This window comes from Melozone crissalis, unplaced genomic scaffold (assembly GCF_028551555.1).
Source record: "Melozone crissalis strain CALT ecotype California unplaced genomic scaffold, PUWL_Pcris_2 ptg000005l_1, whole genome shotgun sequence".
Classification (NCBI taxonomy): Eukaryota; Metazoa; Chordata; class Aves; order Passeriformes; family Passerellidae; genus Melozone; species Melozone crissalis.
Genome location: NW_026535783.1, coordinates 39,078,853 through 39,097,712, shown reverse-complemented (window position 1 = coordinate 39,097,712; position 18,860 = coordinate 39,078,853). Strand labels below are relative to the sequence as shown.

At 40.4% G+C, this 18,860-nt stretch overlaps 2 protein-coding genes across 5 annotated transcripts in view; one reads left to right on the top strand and one right to left on the bottom strand.

The window, feature by feature from the left end:
* LOC128940157 (guanine nucleotide-binding protein G(q) subunit alpha-like) overlaps nucleotides 1-13,196 on the bottom strand; it is a 113,084-nt gene extending 99,888 nt beyond the window's left edge. Inside the window, exon 1 of the mRNA XM_054281464.1 lies at nucleotides 12,673-13,196. Coding sequence (XP_054137439.1) covers nucleotides 12,673-12,808 — 136 coding nt within the window. The 5' untranslated portion in view covers nucleotides 12,809-13,196. The remainder of the gene's footprint in view (nucleotides 1-12,672) is intronic.
* Nucleotides 13,197-13,790: 594 nt separating this feature from the next.
* The window catches only part of CEP78 (centrosomal protein 78), a 52,665-nt gene continuing 47,595 nt past the window's right edge, over nucleotides 13,791-18,860 (top strand). For 2 of the 4 annotated variants that reach the window (XM_054288693.1, XM_054288634.1), the window contains exons 1-3: nucleotides 13,791-14,149; nucleotides 16,168-16,254; nucleotides 16,987-17,129. The gene's annotated coding sequence lies outside the window, so the exon portion shown is untranslated. Of the gene's footprint in view, nucleotides 14,150-16,167; nucleotides 16,255-16,630; nucleotides 17,130-18,860 lie in introns of those variants that run through there. The other 2 variants (XM_054288704.1, XM_054288643.1) reach the window with 2 other exon arrangements.

Below are 18,860 nucleotides of genomic sequence, written 5' to 3'. Positions count from 1 at the left end.
GCGTGCATTCAGTAACAACTGCTTAAACAGTTAAGTAATAAGCTACACAGGCAAAAGTCCTCAGCAGACAGCCGTCTGCCAAACAAGATCCCAACAATATTAAAACTTAAAAAAACCTTAAAAATCTTCACCCATGAGATAAAATAAAAACATAGAATCGTTACTGCCAGTACTTCTAGGTGATGCAAAAGCTGTGAAGTGGTAAACAATGACGATGATATGATGCTAAAAGCTGTATCAGAATAATCTGTAAAACAGAAAGAGGCAAATACTGTGTATCCAAATACTGTTAAATATAAACTTGTTAAACAATTACTAAACCCACCCTAAAAAGCAATTATTTAGAAAAGCATTTAAATTACAGCAGTCATCTAAACATGAATAGTTTAATGTCATGGCTCAGTAGGCTGTTACACTCCTTGAACACACCTCAACAATGGTACTCCACCTAGCAGTACTCATATACTTGTAATAGAAAGTATAGGTGGCCATTGAATCTTAGTACGTATTGTATAGGTGGCCTTTGAGCCACAGTAAAATCTATGTATTGTATACATGGCCTATGAGTCTTAGTAAAATATATGTATTGTATAAGTGGCCTTGCCCCAGTCCTAGTTGTTCTAAATGGGCTGCAGCTGTGATGTCCTTAATAGGGTGGCAGCTGTGGCTAATGAGGATAACTGGGATAAAAGGGGGTGGCTTGGCTGGTCAGGGAGAGTCTTGGAGGGGTCCTGATGGAGAAGCAGGAACAACACTGCTGTGAAGAGCTGCATGTGAGAAAACCACCCAGAAGGTATGGAACTCTAGAAATATGGTAACAACAAGTATATACATATCAGTGTTCAATTCTCACGATCTCTACTTTAGTACTGACCTTGAATTGGAAAGAACTCAAAAACCAGCTACAAAAACAGTTACAGGATGATAAAATCCACTCTACATTTACAAAGTTAGAACTGAACTATGGAACCATCCAGACTGAACCCCAAGATACTGGAGTATTTTCTTTCTGTCATCAAAGTGGATAAAAAATGAAATGTTCATGGTTATGATGAACTTAAAAAAATGAGTAGTCCAGTTACTTTACTTCTTATGCTTTATCTATTGTCAGAAAATAAAATCCACAATATATTAAGAAAGAGCTTATCAGACAGGCCGCTAGTGTTTTGTGCAACCATGCATTTTGGTTCAAAAAAAACACGTATCACCTTAAAGACACCCACACTCAAAAAAGAAAATCTCATCATGTATACCCACAAAAATAAACCTTTCTAAACCTACAAAAAAGCCAGAGTTATTGAGTACAGTGATATATACAATTAACGTCACTATACCGAAACTACAGTCTAGATTTGTAGGCGGAAATAACTGTTTTAAATAAGACTGAACTCAGTTAACAAATAAACATTTCTCTGTCTTATAGCTCTGTTTTGACTACTTCTGCAGAGTTTTGATTCTCTGTACACCTAAAAAAAACTGCAAAGAAACGGCAAGGTGTAAGAAAATTCCATGTCACTAACCAGAAGTAGCTTGGTATCATGTAAACAAGACAAAACAAACAGGTAAGAAGGTGATCACATGTTTCTGCAGCTACAGATTATTCCAGTAAATAGTGTCACAACTTGAAAATAACTAAAATATAAAGCAAAAGCATTACAAAGTAATTTCATGGTAGTTTCCCCCCTTTTAAGCTATTCTAACAAAAGACTATGTCCTAGCAGCCTGACAGATCATAGTCATATATAGTAATTTTGCATAATTACCAGTTAAAGAAATCCCACCATATTTTGTCATTTTAAACAACAAAAAGACAATCTCCTCCTGCTTTACTGCTTTTATATTATTTAATGAGAAAATTCCATAGATGAAAAATGCAATGTAAGTATTTAAATCTATCCTTCTCACTTTACTACATGAAACTGTAGACCAAAAAAGTCCATAAATCAAAACATTCAGACAAGGTATTTTCTGAGAACAACCAAATAAAAAACGCACTAATAAAACTAACGTGGTTGTTAGCTTACAAAACAAATAAACAAAAAAAAGCACAAAAATGTGATTACCCCGAGAATGTGTCATAAATTTCTCTGAGAAAACAATTTAAAGGCATACATACTAGCTTCACTGTTCAGCATCGGGGGTTTGCATTTGGTGTAGGAAATAGAGCCACAATTAAGCAATTAGCAAATTCTGCTCATGTTGTTTCTGTAGTTTTGGTTCAAAGGCCAAAATCTTCAGAGACTACCATGAGTCTAGTTCTTAACCCTAATTAAGCCTAATAATTAATAGGAGTGTATAATTATGTTGTGGAGCCAAACACAGAACAAAATCAAAGCAAATCCGAATTCACTGTTATCTTGCCTTGCAGGTAACAAAAGAGGATGAATGCAATTAAGTAAATAAACCCCAAGAGAACAAAAACTGTTCTGGGCAGAGAATGTTTCTGGATTTCTATGAACACCAAAGGCATTAAAATCCAAGTTAAGGAATGTAAGACAAGCCATTTTACTAATGCTGACTGTGGAGGCGACGGGGCACTGACACAGGTTGCCCAGAGAAGCTGCGAATGCTCCAACCCTGGCAGTGTTCAAGGCCAGGCTGTATGGGGCACTGAGAAACCTCGTCTAGTGCACAGTCCCAGCTGACGGCAGGGGGCTGGAACTTTAAGATCCTTCCCACTCAAAGTGTTCTGTGATTCTATGAAACATGCTGTTAGGCAATTTAATGAAATACAGTAATTCCAGTGAATCTTTGTTCCATTTGCAGAAAATACCCAGTCTTACATTTAGATGAAAGCAAATTTACTCCTAAATTGTCTGTTCTGCTTTTCTATGAAATAAGCTGCTAAACCAGGAGAGTCACCTAAATGCAACCCATCTTTGCATCACTGAGAGTAAATGTTTATTATCCCCTTTAATTTATTTACCAATTCAATGCTGAGATAAACAAAGACCAAGAGGATACTGAACGCAGTATGAAAAAAAAAAACCCTCATGTTATTTTCTCTCCATATTCTCTTCTACCAAGAAAAACAACAGTATATTTAGGTGCATTTTGTGTTTTCAGAGGGGGAAAAATACATGTATAAAGCATTATTTCTTACAGCTATCAATTAGGAAGATGTAAAACAGCTTTAACTTCAGGAAATCATTTATTACCACAGCAGTCCAATCATAGCATCGCAGAGCGGTTAGGGTTGGAAGGTACCTTCAAAAATCATCTATGCCACCCACCACACCAGGTTGCTCAAAGACCCCTCCAGCATGGCCTTGTACACTTCCAAGGATAGGGCATCCACAGCTTCTCTGAGCAGCCTGTTCCAGCGTCTCACCTGCCTCCTGTAAAGATTTCTTCCATGAGTCCAATCTCAATCTACTCACTTTCAGCTCAAACCCATTTCTCCTTGTCCTCTTACTGACAGTCCCATGTAAAAAGTCTTTCTACAGCTTTCTTATATACACACTCCTGGTATACTGAAAAGTTGCTCATCATGGTCTCTCTGGCATCTTCTTTTCTCCTGGCTGAAAAACCCACACCATCTCAGACTCTCTTCACAGGAGAGGTGCTTCATCCCGCTGATCATTTTTGTGGCTCTTTTCTAAGTTCTTTTTACTCTAAAAGGTCCCTGTCCTTCTTCTGCTGAGGAGCACAGAGATTAATGGATTCCAGGTCCCAGCAGACAAGAATCACCTCCCTTAACCACCGGGGAGACTTCTGATGTAGGCCTGGCTTTCCAGGTTCCAAGTGCAAGATTTCATTCACTAGTACCCAAGTCTTCCCGCAGAGGGCTACTCTCAATCCATTCATCTCTCACGCTCTACTGACATTAAGGGTTGTCCCAAGCCATGGACAACGCACCCAGGACCTTGGAATTGCCCCTGCTGAACCTTGTTGAGGTTCCAATGGGCCCACTCACCTCCTGTATCAACTGTACCTCTCAGACTGGTGTCACCTTGAAATCTGCTCAGGGTGCAACTTCCCACTGCTTATGTCATATGAAAGTATTAAACAGTATGATTCCTTTAGGGACACCACTCATTACTGCTTCCACTTGGATATTAAATCATTGACCATACTCCTTGAATGCAGCCATCATGTAAATTCTTTACTCATCAAAGAGTCTATCCATCCAATTTCCCCCACTTCAATTTAACAGTAAGAATGTTGGGAGGGGACGCTGTATCAAAGGCCTTACAGAAGGCTAGACAGATGACATCTCTAACTCTTTCTTTGTCCACTGATGCAGTTACTCCATCACAGAAGGCCAAAAGATCAGTCAGGCAGTTAGTCCTTTGCACACCTTGTTGGCTGACTCTATAATGAACACCTCCACATCATCTTTACATTTCAATAAATGTTTAAAAACTACCTGTTCCATGATCTAAAGCCTAAATTATACACAGAGTTTTGCCTTGAGTTTTAATGTTGCCAGAGATGTTTCCCCTACTTGCCGGGACCAAAAAAAGTTTCTCAAATGTTTGTCACGGGGTTTTGTACAAAATCCTTTCTCGATGACATGCAACACCTGTAACTTCCCAGATCAAACCTCCATAACAAAGTCTCTTAAAGGACTTAATGGATTGGAGGAATAGTAATGAGATAAACAGATTTTGATCTCTAAACCTCTCTTTTAATAATGGGCTAAGTCAGTCAGAAAGCTGCTTGGTGGCCTGCACTCTGGGATTAATTACTAATCCCACCACCGTTGAAGATGACCAGGTGCATACATCAGAACCACCCTCAAGAAAACAGGGAATCACAGGACAGGAGAGATTCGAGTAGCATGAAGATTGTATGCTATGTATGAAAGCTATGTATGAAAGCACTTCTAAGCATCAGGTTCCATTAACACACAAACAAGAAATTAAAAGAAGGAAAACAGAATTTACAAGTTATTCAAATATAGGTGAAAGAATATGTCCTTTATTCTCTGGTCTTTCCTCCCCAGCATAACTACACAGTGTCTGTTTCCATGTTACTATTATTTTCTTTTTAAAAACAATCAAACTGAAATATAAGTGAGAAGTATTGTAAGAATCATTATTCTCCCTCCTAAAAGATTAACTGAGTTAAAACAAATTTTACAAAGGAGTAGTTTGGGTTTGTTTTTCATTTGTTTTTATTTCTCCTTTTTGCAAACTATCTTTGAAAGGTTTTAACCATCAACATAAATATTTCACTTAAACACCATCTAGATAGCACACTCCAAAAACACAAGCATCAGATCCTCCAAGTATCTGAACAGCTGTGTAAGATTCTATTCAAGATAGGTGGATGGTGCCTTTATTTTTCAGCACATTTAATTTCAATTGCTTTTGCTACTCTGGTCTGTTAGACTAAGAGGCACTCACAGTGCTTTGCAAATGCATTATCAGAGCAAAATGAAAGTTCCATACTTGATCACCAATTTCCCAAGCCTGACCAGCTCCCAAAAACATAAAGAATGCTGGCATCTTTTCCAACCTCTATGTCTTTTGCATTTTTCTGGTGTTCTGAGTTACCAGCTGCTTCAGAAACCTTCAGTTTGACTTTCTGGATGATGCTGTTCACATAGAATTGTGGGCTGGAATACCTTTCAGGATTCTTTTTCAACATTCTCTAATTTAAGCAAGATAATGAACATTAACATTGAAGACTTGGAGTTAAAAACTCTCCTGTGATCGGTTCATAGAACAAGGAAATCAAAGAAATTTTCCTTAATTCACAGAAATATTCTCATTCAGTATAAGGATTCTTGACAAAGATTATCATTAGAGCAATGAATTAGCCAAGGACCAAGAAGTTATGCAAGTGTCTAGTGAGCATATAGCTCAGGGACAGTGACAGACACACTAACAAAACTAGATAGCAATGTGTATTTTGTGCCATAAGAATAAGTACTATTACAATTATTTTTTCCTACTGTATAATTTCAAAGTGCACCTAAAACACGTTTACTACATTATCCCTTAGTTTATAAAAGTAGGATCAAGAAGAGGATCCCTTTGGTTGATTTCATTGGCTATATTGTAACTAAATGAGTAATTTCTATCTTGATTCTTGTATACTCAAAGAATCTCTAACAGGTTGTCTTTCTTTCACATCCAGATACACTAAGTTCCTACAGAACAGAAATCTGTGCTCTTACCTTGAATTAACTTAAAGGCAGCTAACATTATCTGGGCAAACACTATTCAGATCCACATTTGGTGATACTTAAGATCTGAGCTGTATCTTTCGGTTAATTCAAAAGACTTAAGGGTCTAACTGCACTCAGCTCTTTAGAGAAGACAAAATTGGGGGTAGAAAGGAGAAATATATAACATATATCAAATTTTAACTGTCCTTTCCACAATTTCCTTTGGGAAAAACAAATCCTCCTTCAACAGACCTTTGACAGCTGGGACAGAGTACTAAAGTACTTCAATAAGGACCACAATGGCATTCTCCTAGATACAAAACAAAAGATACAGATATCAGTGGGAACAGGACCTATGGTAGAAATCTCATCCATGTACTCTAAGGCAAACAGACTCCGACTCTGACACTAGTCAAAACTAGCTAGTCTCATTCACTCCTATCAGATGCTTCTTCCACACACAGATCAATCTAAATTACAAATAGCAAAGCTCCCAGATGAAGCAGTCAATACACAGCTCAGCTGTGCTGAGGCAATAGTGATATAGCCTTTATCTTTTCAATTTACTGAATCACTAGTTGCTTCCACTTCCATCAACTTTCGAATGCTCTCTTGCCTATTCAAGCAACACATGTATTGCACATCACCTGCTTTCCACAGAAAGATGAGCTGAATCAATACGGTGGGGCACATGTAAATCATGCAGTTCATTACAGTAGTCTGTCAGATGATTCTGCCTTAACATATTGACAAAGGAGGAGTCTTGCTGGTTAGGGTTTATTTTTGTTCCTGGAACAGCCACACTGCCTTCTCAAGCGCAGAATGAAATGGACAACAGTACTTTTCTGTTGGCAACTGCATCTCTATCAGGGTTCTGGGATAAAACTCTCTGCTACTGATAAACAGTAAGTAGAGTGTACAAATTAGGCAGTTTAATTATTCCCTGCCATTTGTCCTTTGAAAACTTACAAAGGACAAAAATCTGTAGAAAATCACAGTTCAGTTTAGCCTCAGTATCAGCACTACTTATTGAGGGAACAATGTGCTTACAGAAGACTTCAGATTTAAACTTCAGTTTAGCCTGAAAAAACATTTGTGCTGTTCCTGGAACTCTCCAGGAACAGGAGACTTTCAAAACTTTTAAATTCTAAAACATTGGTATCTCTTGGACTTCTCTTACCCAGTTTTAACACATCTAACTTCTTTGCACAGGGTTGTTAATATTTAAAACCTGTAGCATGCTTCCTACTTTTTGGCCAACACCAAGTGTATGGCTTCCTAGTGTTTCCTATATGCTAATTCTTCCTTTGTTTTCTCCTGCTTTCCTGCTCTTTGTTCTTGCCAGGTGTGATAATTACAGTAAATAAAAGGTGAATACTGAAAAACTTCCATAATTTCATCAGTAACAGCTGTTCATACACAGCATTTGTGTACAAGAACAGATTTTCTTCAGTCTTTTACCATTCAGCTTAAGGAAGTTCATAGAAAAAGATATTGTGCTGATGGCATTCTATCCTGCAACAAAGCTAATCACCACTAATCGGACATCTATCTTACTTTATTTCACATCTCTCTGTGATTCGTTTTTCAGAGATTGCAAGGTAATGCTTTCCTCTATGAAATTGCTGTTACCGCACAACAACAAAATTAATCTGAAGCAACTAAATGACGAGAATTATTATTTCTTCATTTTGCAGCACACACTCAAATGCCCATTCTCCAATGATTTCTCTGCTCAGCATGTATTGTTTCATCCCACATTTATTCAACATTGTTTGCCAGTGTAACATACAAATTAGGGGCCACTTGGCTCTATAAATAAATATAAATAAATATAAATGAAGCTAAATTAGTCTAAATTCTTTAACTCTTCAGACCCTCCACTAGCTCCTATTAACTTTGGTGGGCGTAGATCACTTATTGAGTAGTAAAAACAAAAGAGCAACAAACCCCCTCTTTAATGGCTGAACACAAGGTATCCCTTTGTGGCACACCAAAAATAAATGTTCTTAAATATTTTCTAAATACATGTTCTTCACATTATCACACTGATATCCAAATGGTGATTTCTGTTTTCCTACCCCACAAAAAAATGTTCTTATATATGGACATGGGTGTGTATATGAGAATACATCAAGGGGTTAAACATCTAGAATGAAATTGTATTTCCTTTGAAAAAACTTCTGCTAAACAAAAGATATTTACCTATCTAGTTACAATATGTATGAAGAGGTAAGTTAATTATTTGTTCATTTTTCAGTAGTAAATATGTACTGTGTCAATTACCTAAAATTATTTGAAAGAGTTCAGTGTGAGCAGGGCAGACTGATAAAAATACAAGTTACAAGAAAAATAAGGAAGCTTGTTTCTCCAGCTGAAGAAGTTATAGGAACACGAGTGTGCCATTGTTGACTTAATGATCCATTTCCCCTTAAACATATCTACACAAAGTCTGCCTCTGTGAACACGTTCTGCATGTTCAACATCTAATTCAGCTGACACAGCTTTAAGAAATAATACATATAGTCACCTTGTGTTCAAAAGCATCTTTAAGCATAAGATTGACTGCTGTTGATGCCAATTTAAATGGCTTATTGTCCATCTAGTTTCCGTGCTACAGCACGGAGAACAGAAGGACACTTGCATCAAGGCAAGTTTCTTAACTGACATATTTGCTATCTTCAATATAAGAAGTACCTAACTCTTATAAAAACATGCTTTGCACATGACACAATACCAACCAATATGCTGAAGAAAACAGCACTGTCACACACATCTCCAGTAGCTTATCTGGCCAGGGTTTACAGACACACAGGCATAGCTAGCACAACACCTACATTATTTTCTTAGATACTCAAGGCATTTCTCAGTGAGAAAATAGAATACAATATTAATGTATACAGTCTACAGGCAGACAACATCTAGGACTGATGGTTTATGGCTACAACCTGTCATGTAGGCTCAAATGCTGCTTTCTGAGTCCCATTTACATGGATGGCAGGAAAAAAATTACATACAGAAGTATGACCAAAAAAATTTATCCGTAAGTATATAGTTCTTACTACTTTAATATAAATACATACATAAATGCTTAAAATAATAGCACGCAGAACACATTGGCACAGGCAAATATAAAACATCAGAACACCTCTTCATTTTCTCCCCTAATTATAAAAACAATGTGTTTTTTACAGATAACAGCAAACAACAGATGGATATTCACAACTGTAAGCTCTGGAGAACAATCACAGCATTTTACAAAGTGTTCATCAATAATGACATCCAGAAGAGTTAAAATACAGATTAAAACCAAATTCAGTGGAAGACTGAATTTGTTCCAAAGTGTCTCAAAAAACTATAGGCAAGTTGTGCTAGCTGAAACTACTAAGTAATATGCTTCACTGCATATTTACGGATTCTGGCTTTCCACAATTACAATTGTAAAAAATACTTTGTCCTATTCTAATACATTAAAAAAAATCAAATAATGATGTACAAAAAATTATGTAAAATTGATATTTTAATGTTTAATCAAAGAGTGTTTATTTTTAAACTAAAACCTAAAATTAATCTTAGCACACAGTGAGTTTTACACAAATTACTTCCAACTTTGAGCTCTTTCATTTCATGAAAAGTAAAAAGATATCATGAGCACATTAAGCAGTGTGTGTGTGTGTCTGCGTGCGTGACACAGTAACAATTTGGAGAAAACTAAGAAGGCAAGAAGGAGAAAACCATGAAGGGACTGTGTCTTTCACAAGTTAAGGAGGGGAAAAAATCCTTTTCCTCTGAAGCAAAAAGATTAATTTTTTCTTTGCTACCTATGTGCATTTTTATGTGTGTACATCTAATTTTAAAGCAAGTGTAATAATAAAACAACCTAGCACAGACACACTTGTTTGTGCCTTTAGAGGTTGATAATACCTTTCACTTTGGACTTGCAACTAGTCTGAAGAACACGCATAGCCACTTAACAAGGTTCAGTTTAAACTGCACTAATACTGTCTTCAAAAGTCAAAGGTTATTCCTTAGTCCCGTATTTAAAAACCTTAACACACTTATGTTTTTCAGACCCATTGAGAGAGTGGGACTGAGAAATTGGCACTTCAAGGAAAAAAAAAAAAAAGGAAGAAAATTTTATGTAAGCATAAGTGAACATGTTTGAGTTAAGCTGTACTAGTGATTTTCTCGCTAATAATGAGGGGGAAAGAGATGTAATGGGACAGTAAACATCTATTCAGTATTTAAAAAATCAGATAACTTTAAACATGTTCAGATGGTTTTCCTGCTACCAGCCTCACCATTTTTAATGAATATATTTTCATTTGAAAACTGTTTTATCTGTCTCATAACCAAGTGAATGACCTAAACAAACAACAAACTTAGTAACTGAGCATTTGCTTATGCCCAGAAGCAATGAAAGTGACTAAAAAGAACCTGCTCTAAGGTACTTAAGATAAACCTACTAATGAAAGAAGTTTCCCTAAATTTCTTTCAGAAATTGAAACTGGAGTCTACAAAATACGAAGACACCAAGAGTCCTTCACTACACACAGCATTTCACAAGACAAGATCATTAAGTGTTGATCCAAATGCACACATACTCCTTTCAGTCAAACATATGACAGAGGCTGACAAAACAAAAGACAAAAAATGCGTGCACAGTAACAATTTCTGTACTAGTTTTATTACCCAGGTATATGGATGTCCTGTTAAGTACATGCACCCAGAAGTTCATCCCTCCAGATCTCTCTATATCATGCCTCTACTTTCACAAGCCTGCTGGAACTGTTAGCAGGCACTGATGATGAAAGCAGAAGTCTTTTATACTGGAACTCCACAGAGTTTTCCCCAGTTCCTTCTATGGGGTGGCTTCTCCCCCATTCTTCTGCAAGTCACCACACATCACCTGGTCCAAAGTGATGCCGTAACTGGACTCCAGTCTACCACCAACTACGCCAATACTTCATGTTAGTGGTGGGAAGACCTTGCAAAGCAGCTCAAGTTCAGCGTTCCTAACTGCAGAAGTGAATCTCTGAATTTCTTCTCTAGGTAATATATTCAGTGGAATATATTCTAGGTAGTACATTCAGTCTCATTCAATGGATTTCATACATTTCTCAAAATCTGGGAGAAGCCTCTAGCACTACTGTAAGAGAAATCCAGAACACGCAGAAAAAATCTGGACCTGAGAAATAGGTCAAATGCATAAACTGCCTATCCTGAAGCAAGTGTCTATCATTAATCATACTTAGACATCCATAATATTAAGCAAGGGCAACCTATTTAATCTTCTTTGTGAATCTTGGAAATCACACCAGATGCTGCCATAAACCAAAATCAGACCAAAACCCAACAGAACATTATTACTGTGAGTGCTGCATCCATGTCCACTACTTCTCTCCCAGATCAGTTAGAAATCCCAACCTTCTCTACATCCAGAAGATAACCTTCAGGAAACAGCATATTCATATGGAAGCACTAAAACATATCAAAACTTTTCCTTCCAACTTGCCTTACCTCACTGAATAGGCAGTTTATTTCCCCAGTATCAACCACTACTTCCATATACGTGGCCCAAGAGAAACATCTTCCCCGTAAATATCCCACATCCATTTAGAACACACTCACTCATCCACACACCAGACAGTAGTGCTAGAACACAAAGGCCTACGAGTCCAGGCAGGAACTATTACCAGAGAGCTACACGACACAGTGCATCACACTGGACACAGGCAGGCATATTTTAATTCAAAAGCCTTATTTTAAGATAAGCCAAATTTCTATTAGATAAATGCCACCTCCACACACTTGCAGGTCTAAAATAGCAACCTATTTTAATTAAGGAGAAACGATGCAGCTGATTTTATTTCCACCATCCAGTGGGTGGATGCCAACGGTACTAAAGATCCTGTAATCATTCAGCACACTTCAGATAACCCCTCAGCTTGCCATGTGCATCTGGGCCTTTGCGGCTCCCTTTTCTTTATAGAAACCGGTATGCAAGCTGAGCACAAGCCCCTTATCCAACTTTACCTCAAGAAATAAAAATCACAATTAAAAATTTAACCGGTAAGCTAACAACCTTCCCGAAGCCCACGGAACAATGCAGATATCACACCCGCCAGCATCGACCTGCACAGCGACTCCCCTTGCGAACCCCTTCCTTAATCTGCTTCGCTACCATCGCTCTCCCACACACAACGACATTTGCCCCTCGTCCCGCAGCCCCCTCTCTCACCCGCCATCCGTTCCCTCTCCATTTTGGAAGGCCTCTTCCCGTTCCACACCGAACCCACCCGCCGACGATGCCCCCGGGCGGGCACACACGCCCCATTCCCCGCGGCGGGGGCTCGGCCTGCGGCTCCCCGCGGCGGGGGCGACGAGCGCCCAGAGACACCGCAGGCATTGCCGCTGCCGCCCCGTCCCCGCCGCTGGGTACCTGCGCCCGGCACGGACCGCGCCGGCGGCGATGCCCGGGCTGGAGCCCGGCGGCACCTGGGGCGTGCGCGCCGGCGGCGGCCCGAGGCGGGAGGAGGAAGCCCCGCACTCACCCAGCAGCAGCAGCTTCAGCTCGCGGCGGGCGTCCCGCTTGTCCCGACGCAGCTGCCGCTCGATCTCGTCGTTGATCCGCCGGGCTTCCTTGGCTTCCTCGCTCAGGCAGCACGCCATGATGGACTCCAGAGTCATTCTTCCTAACTGGTTCAGACACAGCCCCCACCCCCCCTAAACCCGCACGCACACACGCACCCCGCCGCCGCTCCGGCCCCGGGGGGCACAGGCGCTCTCTGAGGGCCCGGGGGCCGCCGCAGGGCAAGCACGCAGGCAGAGCAGCCTCGATATCACTGAGGGGCAAGAAGAAAGGCAGGGCCGCTGGCGGCGCGGATCCCCGCTCTCTGCCGCTGACACCCGCCGCTGCCAACTCCTCCTCTCCTCTAAATCATGCACCGAACAACATGGAAACATCCACCGCGGCAGCAGCAGCAGCGCTACCCAGCCGAGCCGCCCCTCGTCCCGCTGCTTCCCTTCCCTCGCCGCCGCCCGCAGCCTACGCGGTCCCCGAGTGTCCCTGGCGGCCGCCGACACCCCCGACGCGACCACCCCACCCCCGTGGAAGCGCTAATGCCCACTAATCCCTCCCCCGCCCCGCACACGCACACATCTCCCCGCCGCTCTCCGCCCCCAGAGCGGGAGCCCAGCTCCTGCGGGGTGGGCGAGACCGCCGCTGCCCGGCAGGAAGAGCTTCCCCGCGGCCGCTCCTCCTTCCCGCCGCCTCGGCCGCTCGCCCTTCCAGGAAGGAGGCGGGGGTGGTGGTGAGGGAAAGCGGAGCTCGCTGTCAGAGAGCTGCCGGTGTTCGGCTCCGTTCGGTTCGACCCTGCCCGCGTTGCCGACGGAGCAGCGAAAAGGGAAACGAGTGCACTAGCAAGGGTCGAGCTCGACCGGCTTTTAAATGGTTGGGCGCCGCGGGCGTGGTGCGGCAGGAATATGGCGGCCCGTCTCCCGCCGCCGCTCCCGCTCTCTCTCCGCCCCGCTGCGCGGTGGGGGCGAGCGGCCGGGGCAGCCGAGCCCCCGCCCGCGCTGTGCCGCCCCCCAGGGCCGCGCCGCCCGCCCTGCGGCGGCCGAGGAGGAGGGCCGGAGGTGCGGGAAGAGACTGAACGGATTCTCACTCCAAATGGCTGCGAGGAGCTGTGCCTGCACCGGTTTGTTCTGCCGGGCAGCGCCTTCCCTAACGCCTTGTTTGCTTTCGCTTCCTTTGTTTTTAGTCGTGGGCACACATTTTTATTCGGTTCCCATCGTAGGACAGATGAGTTGGGTTGGCAGGGACGGGCGGAAAATGTGGCCGGCTGAAAGGAAGGAAGAAGTAAGGAGCCGAAAATAATTCCTTTTCCACCTTTGGCCGGAATGGGAAAGCAGAGCGGGATACACGCACACCGTCAGGCACCCGGAAGGTTTAGCCCCGACTCCTTGCTGGGAAAGCAAAGCCTGGGACACCCCACGGAACGCCACCAGTGTGGCCGATACTGGGCTGCGGTGAGTTCTGTTCGCCCTACGCCCCAGCCCCTGCCGCAGGCCCAGTCCCTGGAAAGCTGTCCCCATGTAGCTTTCGGTAGCGCTCAGGGTGATGGCATACAGTCGAGCAGAACGCACTGATGCACCTTCTGCTTTTTGTGAATTCATAAACGCCTCACGGAATTCCCACACCTGCACTTCCTTTGGCCACCTCGATTTTAACCTACTTGTATCTAGGAATGCTGCCAAATCGGCTGTAAATCTGGTACTAGCCTAGGTAATGGGTAGAAAGGCACATCATTTTCTATCTTCTAGCTCCATGTCTGATACCTCACCAGCACCTGCTGACATCTGTTTTGGAAAACATATGCTCTTTCCTAAAAGCTTCCATATGTACCGACAAAATTATTTAAGTAAGGTCTGCTGTAAAGAGTAAGACGATGATAGAATTAAAAATAAAGATAATAAACCAATCAAGAAAATAACACATTCAATCAATTTTTTAGAGCATAAAAAAAACCATTACATATTTTAAAAATGCATCATTTTCATGTAGATATATACTGTACTGGTATATATAGTGTATAAAATGATTGGTACAACTTGGAATCTTTTTTTTTTTTAATTCCAGTCAATGACTTTAAGTCAAAATTGGGTAGTTTCAGCTACTAAGAATAGATTAGATTTCACTCAAAGCATATTCTCTCTTTTAAAACCTGTGTGTATACAATTGTATCTATGTATTCACCTGTATTGTGTACTGGTCCCAGATATATTAATATTACATGAAATTAAGATTTCTAAAGTGCCAACACTGAATTACAGGGACAACAAGTAACAAAAAAGAGGGGGAGGTTACTTCAAGAAAATAATTATTAGAGTTTTTTAGATAAATACTAGGGTTTTCTTAGAAATGCTAGAGTCCAAAAGAGTGACGGTGAGTGTGGTAAAGCTCACAAGAAATACTTGCTGGATGTTTTGTACATTGTGCCCAAATCCACAGCAATCATCTCCAGGAATCACATCTTGAATAAAGGTTAGGAACAGGTCAATGAGTTTCCAACCTTTAGGTAAACTGAATCAGTATCCTCTCCAAAACTGAGGGCACACTGTTCTAATAAAAACTGTAATAGTCTGCAGTAGAAGAAGCTGGACTAAACTTTTTTAACTATACTTTTATATGCTCAGTATAAAAGGCATGAACACAGTGTATATCTCAAATGCAGAACTGTAATTTAATTTTGCATTTTTAATGAGACAAGACACCCTAAAGACCAAAACTGTAATCTGCATGTACCACTTCTATTGACATAACTGAATTTCAAATATTTACAGAATAAATAACTTCAGATTTTTAATGAATGAGCCATCTAGTCCTGAGTATGGCATCAGCAGATAGCCATTATACACTGTTTTACTCATTTGCTTCATGACTTAGTGGAAGTCAGAAGAATCCCATTATGGATAATTACATGATAAAAAAACCTATGAGGAAATTTCTTTCCAGACCTCAATTCCATAATGGTTGCCTTTTGTTTTGAAATGTGAAACATCCTTTATAAATATTTTATCCTAATAACAACTATCAGTAAATGACAGAAATCTTTATTGCCTATGCACATAATTATTATCCATAGATACCATAGATATCCATACTGTTCCCTAATCCTAGATAGATACTTCCTGATAAGCCTCCCTATAGCACTAATCTCATATTCCTCTATCCAACTAGTCTCCAGTGCATGTCATAGCAACCCATTGCCTGTGAGACATTTTGATGTTGCTTACAGCTACAGGAAATGAAAAGTGAGACTGACAGAGGGAGAAAATATGGTATAAAACACCTTGTGTCTTAGGTATTCTTACTCATAAGACACTAAAGATTTGGAAACTACCACTATGTTTAACCATGTCCATAACATTCTTTGCACTAATCTATCCCAGTTTTCAATTTCTTCCTTCCATATGCCTAAAGATATTTATTGTCACTTTCCTCTGTCTTTTCTGCCTAAGAAAGGTTTTCTGTGATGTTTTGACAGGTTCCAAATGGTACCTGAACTTGGTACTCACATGACAGTAAAACAGAGAAGATTGTGAATAGCAACATCATAGGATTTTCATAATGAGTAAGCCTCCCATCTTAACCAATGGGATATCTTGTGAGTGCTTTTTGGTTGCCACTGTGCATTAAGAAGACATTTTTACAGTGCTATGCAGAAGTACATCCCAGTCTTGTTTGTGAATGTTTCCAGTAAATATAGAGGCTGTCAGTATGTCTAAGTTGAGCAAATTATCCTTCCAGTATGCCTTCCTAATCAGCTTTTTGTTTGCTGGTTTTGTTTGGGTTGGGGCTCTCCTTTTGTTGGTGGTTTTTTTTTTCCTCTGTTTGGTTGGGTTTCTGGGGGGGGGGGTGAGTTGGTTTTTTTGGCTTTTGTTTTGGTTAGTTGGTTGGTTTCTGGTTGGTTGTTTTTATAAAGGGGGAAAAAACCACCAAAAATTATCAGCTGTTCTCTGCTGTTTAATGAATAACATCCAGTTTTTGCAATTTTCTTCAACAGATATCCATTTGTTCCAGTGTGTGCAGTTTTGACAAATTATCTTCTGAATGTTTCTCAGTGTTACTTATTTCAAAGCAAAAGGTGCCCGCCAAGGTGCTAAGGTATAGACTAAGGACTAGGGAAGAGTTAATCCCCTGTTTTTTCACCTGATTTATGTGGAATTTTAGAAACTTCCTTCCTTCTACCTGTTTGTATGTCGAGGTTCTTATGAATGACCTATCTGAAAAAGCTCAAGTATTTTTTTATAGAAGATACGTTTGTTCTTCAGACTCATCTCTTAATATTATTTTGCCCCGGCAGGCAGCAGAAGAGGGGTGTTGTGCAGAGCAGCGACCCGCAGGCACCTGCACCAGGAGCCAGCATCCTGTCTGCAGTGCTCCTCGCCCGCTCCAGCAGGACAGGCTGCCAGCTGCATGATTTAACTGCGTGCAGAACTGATCCTGGTATATTGTGTTGGGTGCGAATTTTCTTGGTCGTTAGGGTTTGTTGGTTGGTTCCTTGCTTGGTTGCTTGACTGGGTATTTTCCCAGAGTTTGCTGTTAGTTTAAGGATTTGCATTGTCTTTCACAAAGTTTCAGTTGACCCTTCAATCCTGCTCATGGGAAGCATCTAGTCGGCACAGTGTGATCCAGGCCACCACTTCTGTGGGAATTAGCTGCTGGATCACTAGCATGAGCCAGTTGTTCCTGTATTGTTCTGCACAAGTCTGTTGGAACAGGATCATAAATTTCAACCTTGAAAAAAACCAAAAACCCAAAACAAAGCAAAAAATCTCATCACGCTTGACATGACACAAATTACATTAATAAATTGGTGGAGTATGAGCTGACAGTACTGCAATATGGCCACTCACCGAAAATGAATACTTAAGTCTTCAGTATTGGCACCAGCTGTTTCTCTGATTACTTTTGTCCTATTCTATTGCTTTTACCATGAAATGGATGCCAATTATGGATCCGGGCTTATTTGTATTTTTATTATTTGAGAGTTATAGAGGTTAAAATCTCCTCCCAAAAGTTTCAGCAAGGCCAGTGATGAAGTGTTCAGCCCAGGATATAGTATGGAGGATACTAGTCTTCCACCTCCGTGACATAAATTATAAATTCATATTTTGGCATCATAGTAATACTATTGCTTCTGTCAAAATACCTTTCATGTGCATTTATTATGTCACATTCAAGCACATTTTTCTTTCATGTCATTGAATTTTTAACAAGGCGGCTTTCATTCTTTATGGGTTTTTTATTTTTGTGCAAGTCCAAAGTAAGTTATTCATAAATATAATCACACCTATTTATTAACCTAGAGAGACTTTGTATAATGTCTAGTTCATTTGCCATCAGTAGGGCTTCTCATGCTCTGCTAGGTTAATGGTATTGTATGTTTGGATTATTTATCTAAGACTTCAAACATTCTATTCTAGCTTTTACTCTTACCCTACAGTCTATTCTTGGATATATGCTTCCTAATTCTGATTTCATATAAGTTTCATAGCATAGTAACTCCATCATTTTCAATGGAATTGCACCATTGAAAAACAATGGAATTGTTTTTCATTATCATACACAGTAGTGTCAGACAGTGAGCTTCCTTTAAGATATTTAACATTCACATTGTAATTGTGTGACTCCTCCAGTTTGTAAGGAAAAAACCAAAACTTCAGAATAGTCTAACCACTGGAAAGCATAAACTGATACGCCCTCATTCCCATCTTAGTTCTCACTATGTCACAGGACAGGGAGGCAAGAGTTACACATCACCCAGACAGAGGTAGTTCTTTTGGTATTTCATGGAAAATTATTATTTATAAATCTTTCCATCATCCAAAGAGTGCGTCAGAGGAGGTTATTTTCTTGCAATCCAAAGTACGTCACTAGAAGGACCACGGATAACTATCTCATTGCCCATAATTTTAAAATGGAAGACTAATCCAAAATCAAAGCATTCTTGAATACTTCCCACAATCTTGTACCAAACTTTAGTATGTAAACTGAAAAATTATTTTTCCAGTGGAGATGAACAGAAAATAATGATCCACTTGCATGTAGTAGTAGTAGTTCATAAAATTATCTTTTCAATATGCAATTTATACACAAATTAAATGCAAGAATTTAGATGCTTTAGGAATAAATTCTGTATTTTGTATATGATTCATGTCTTATATTAATAGGAGC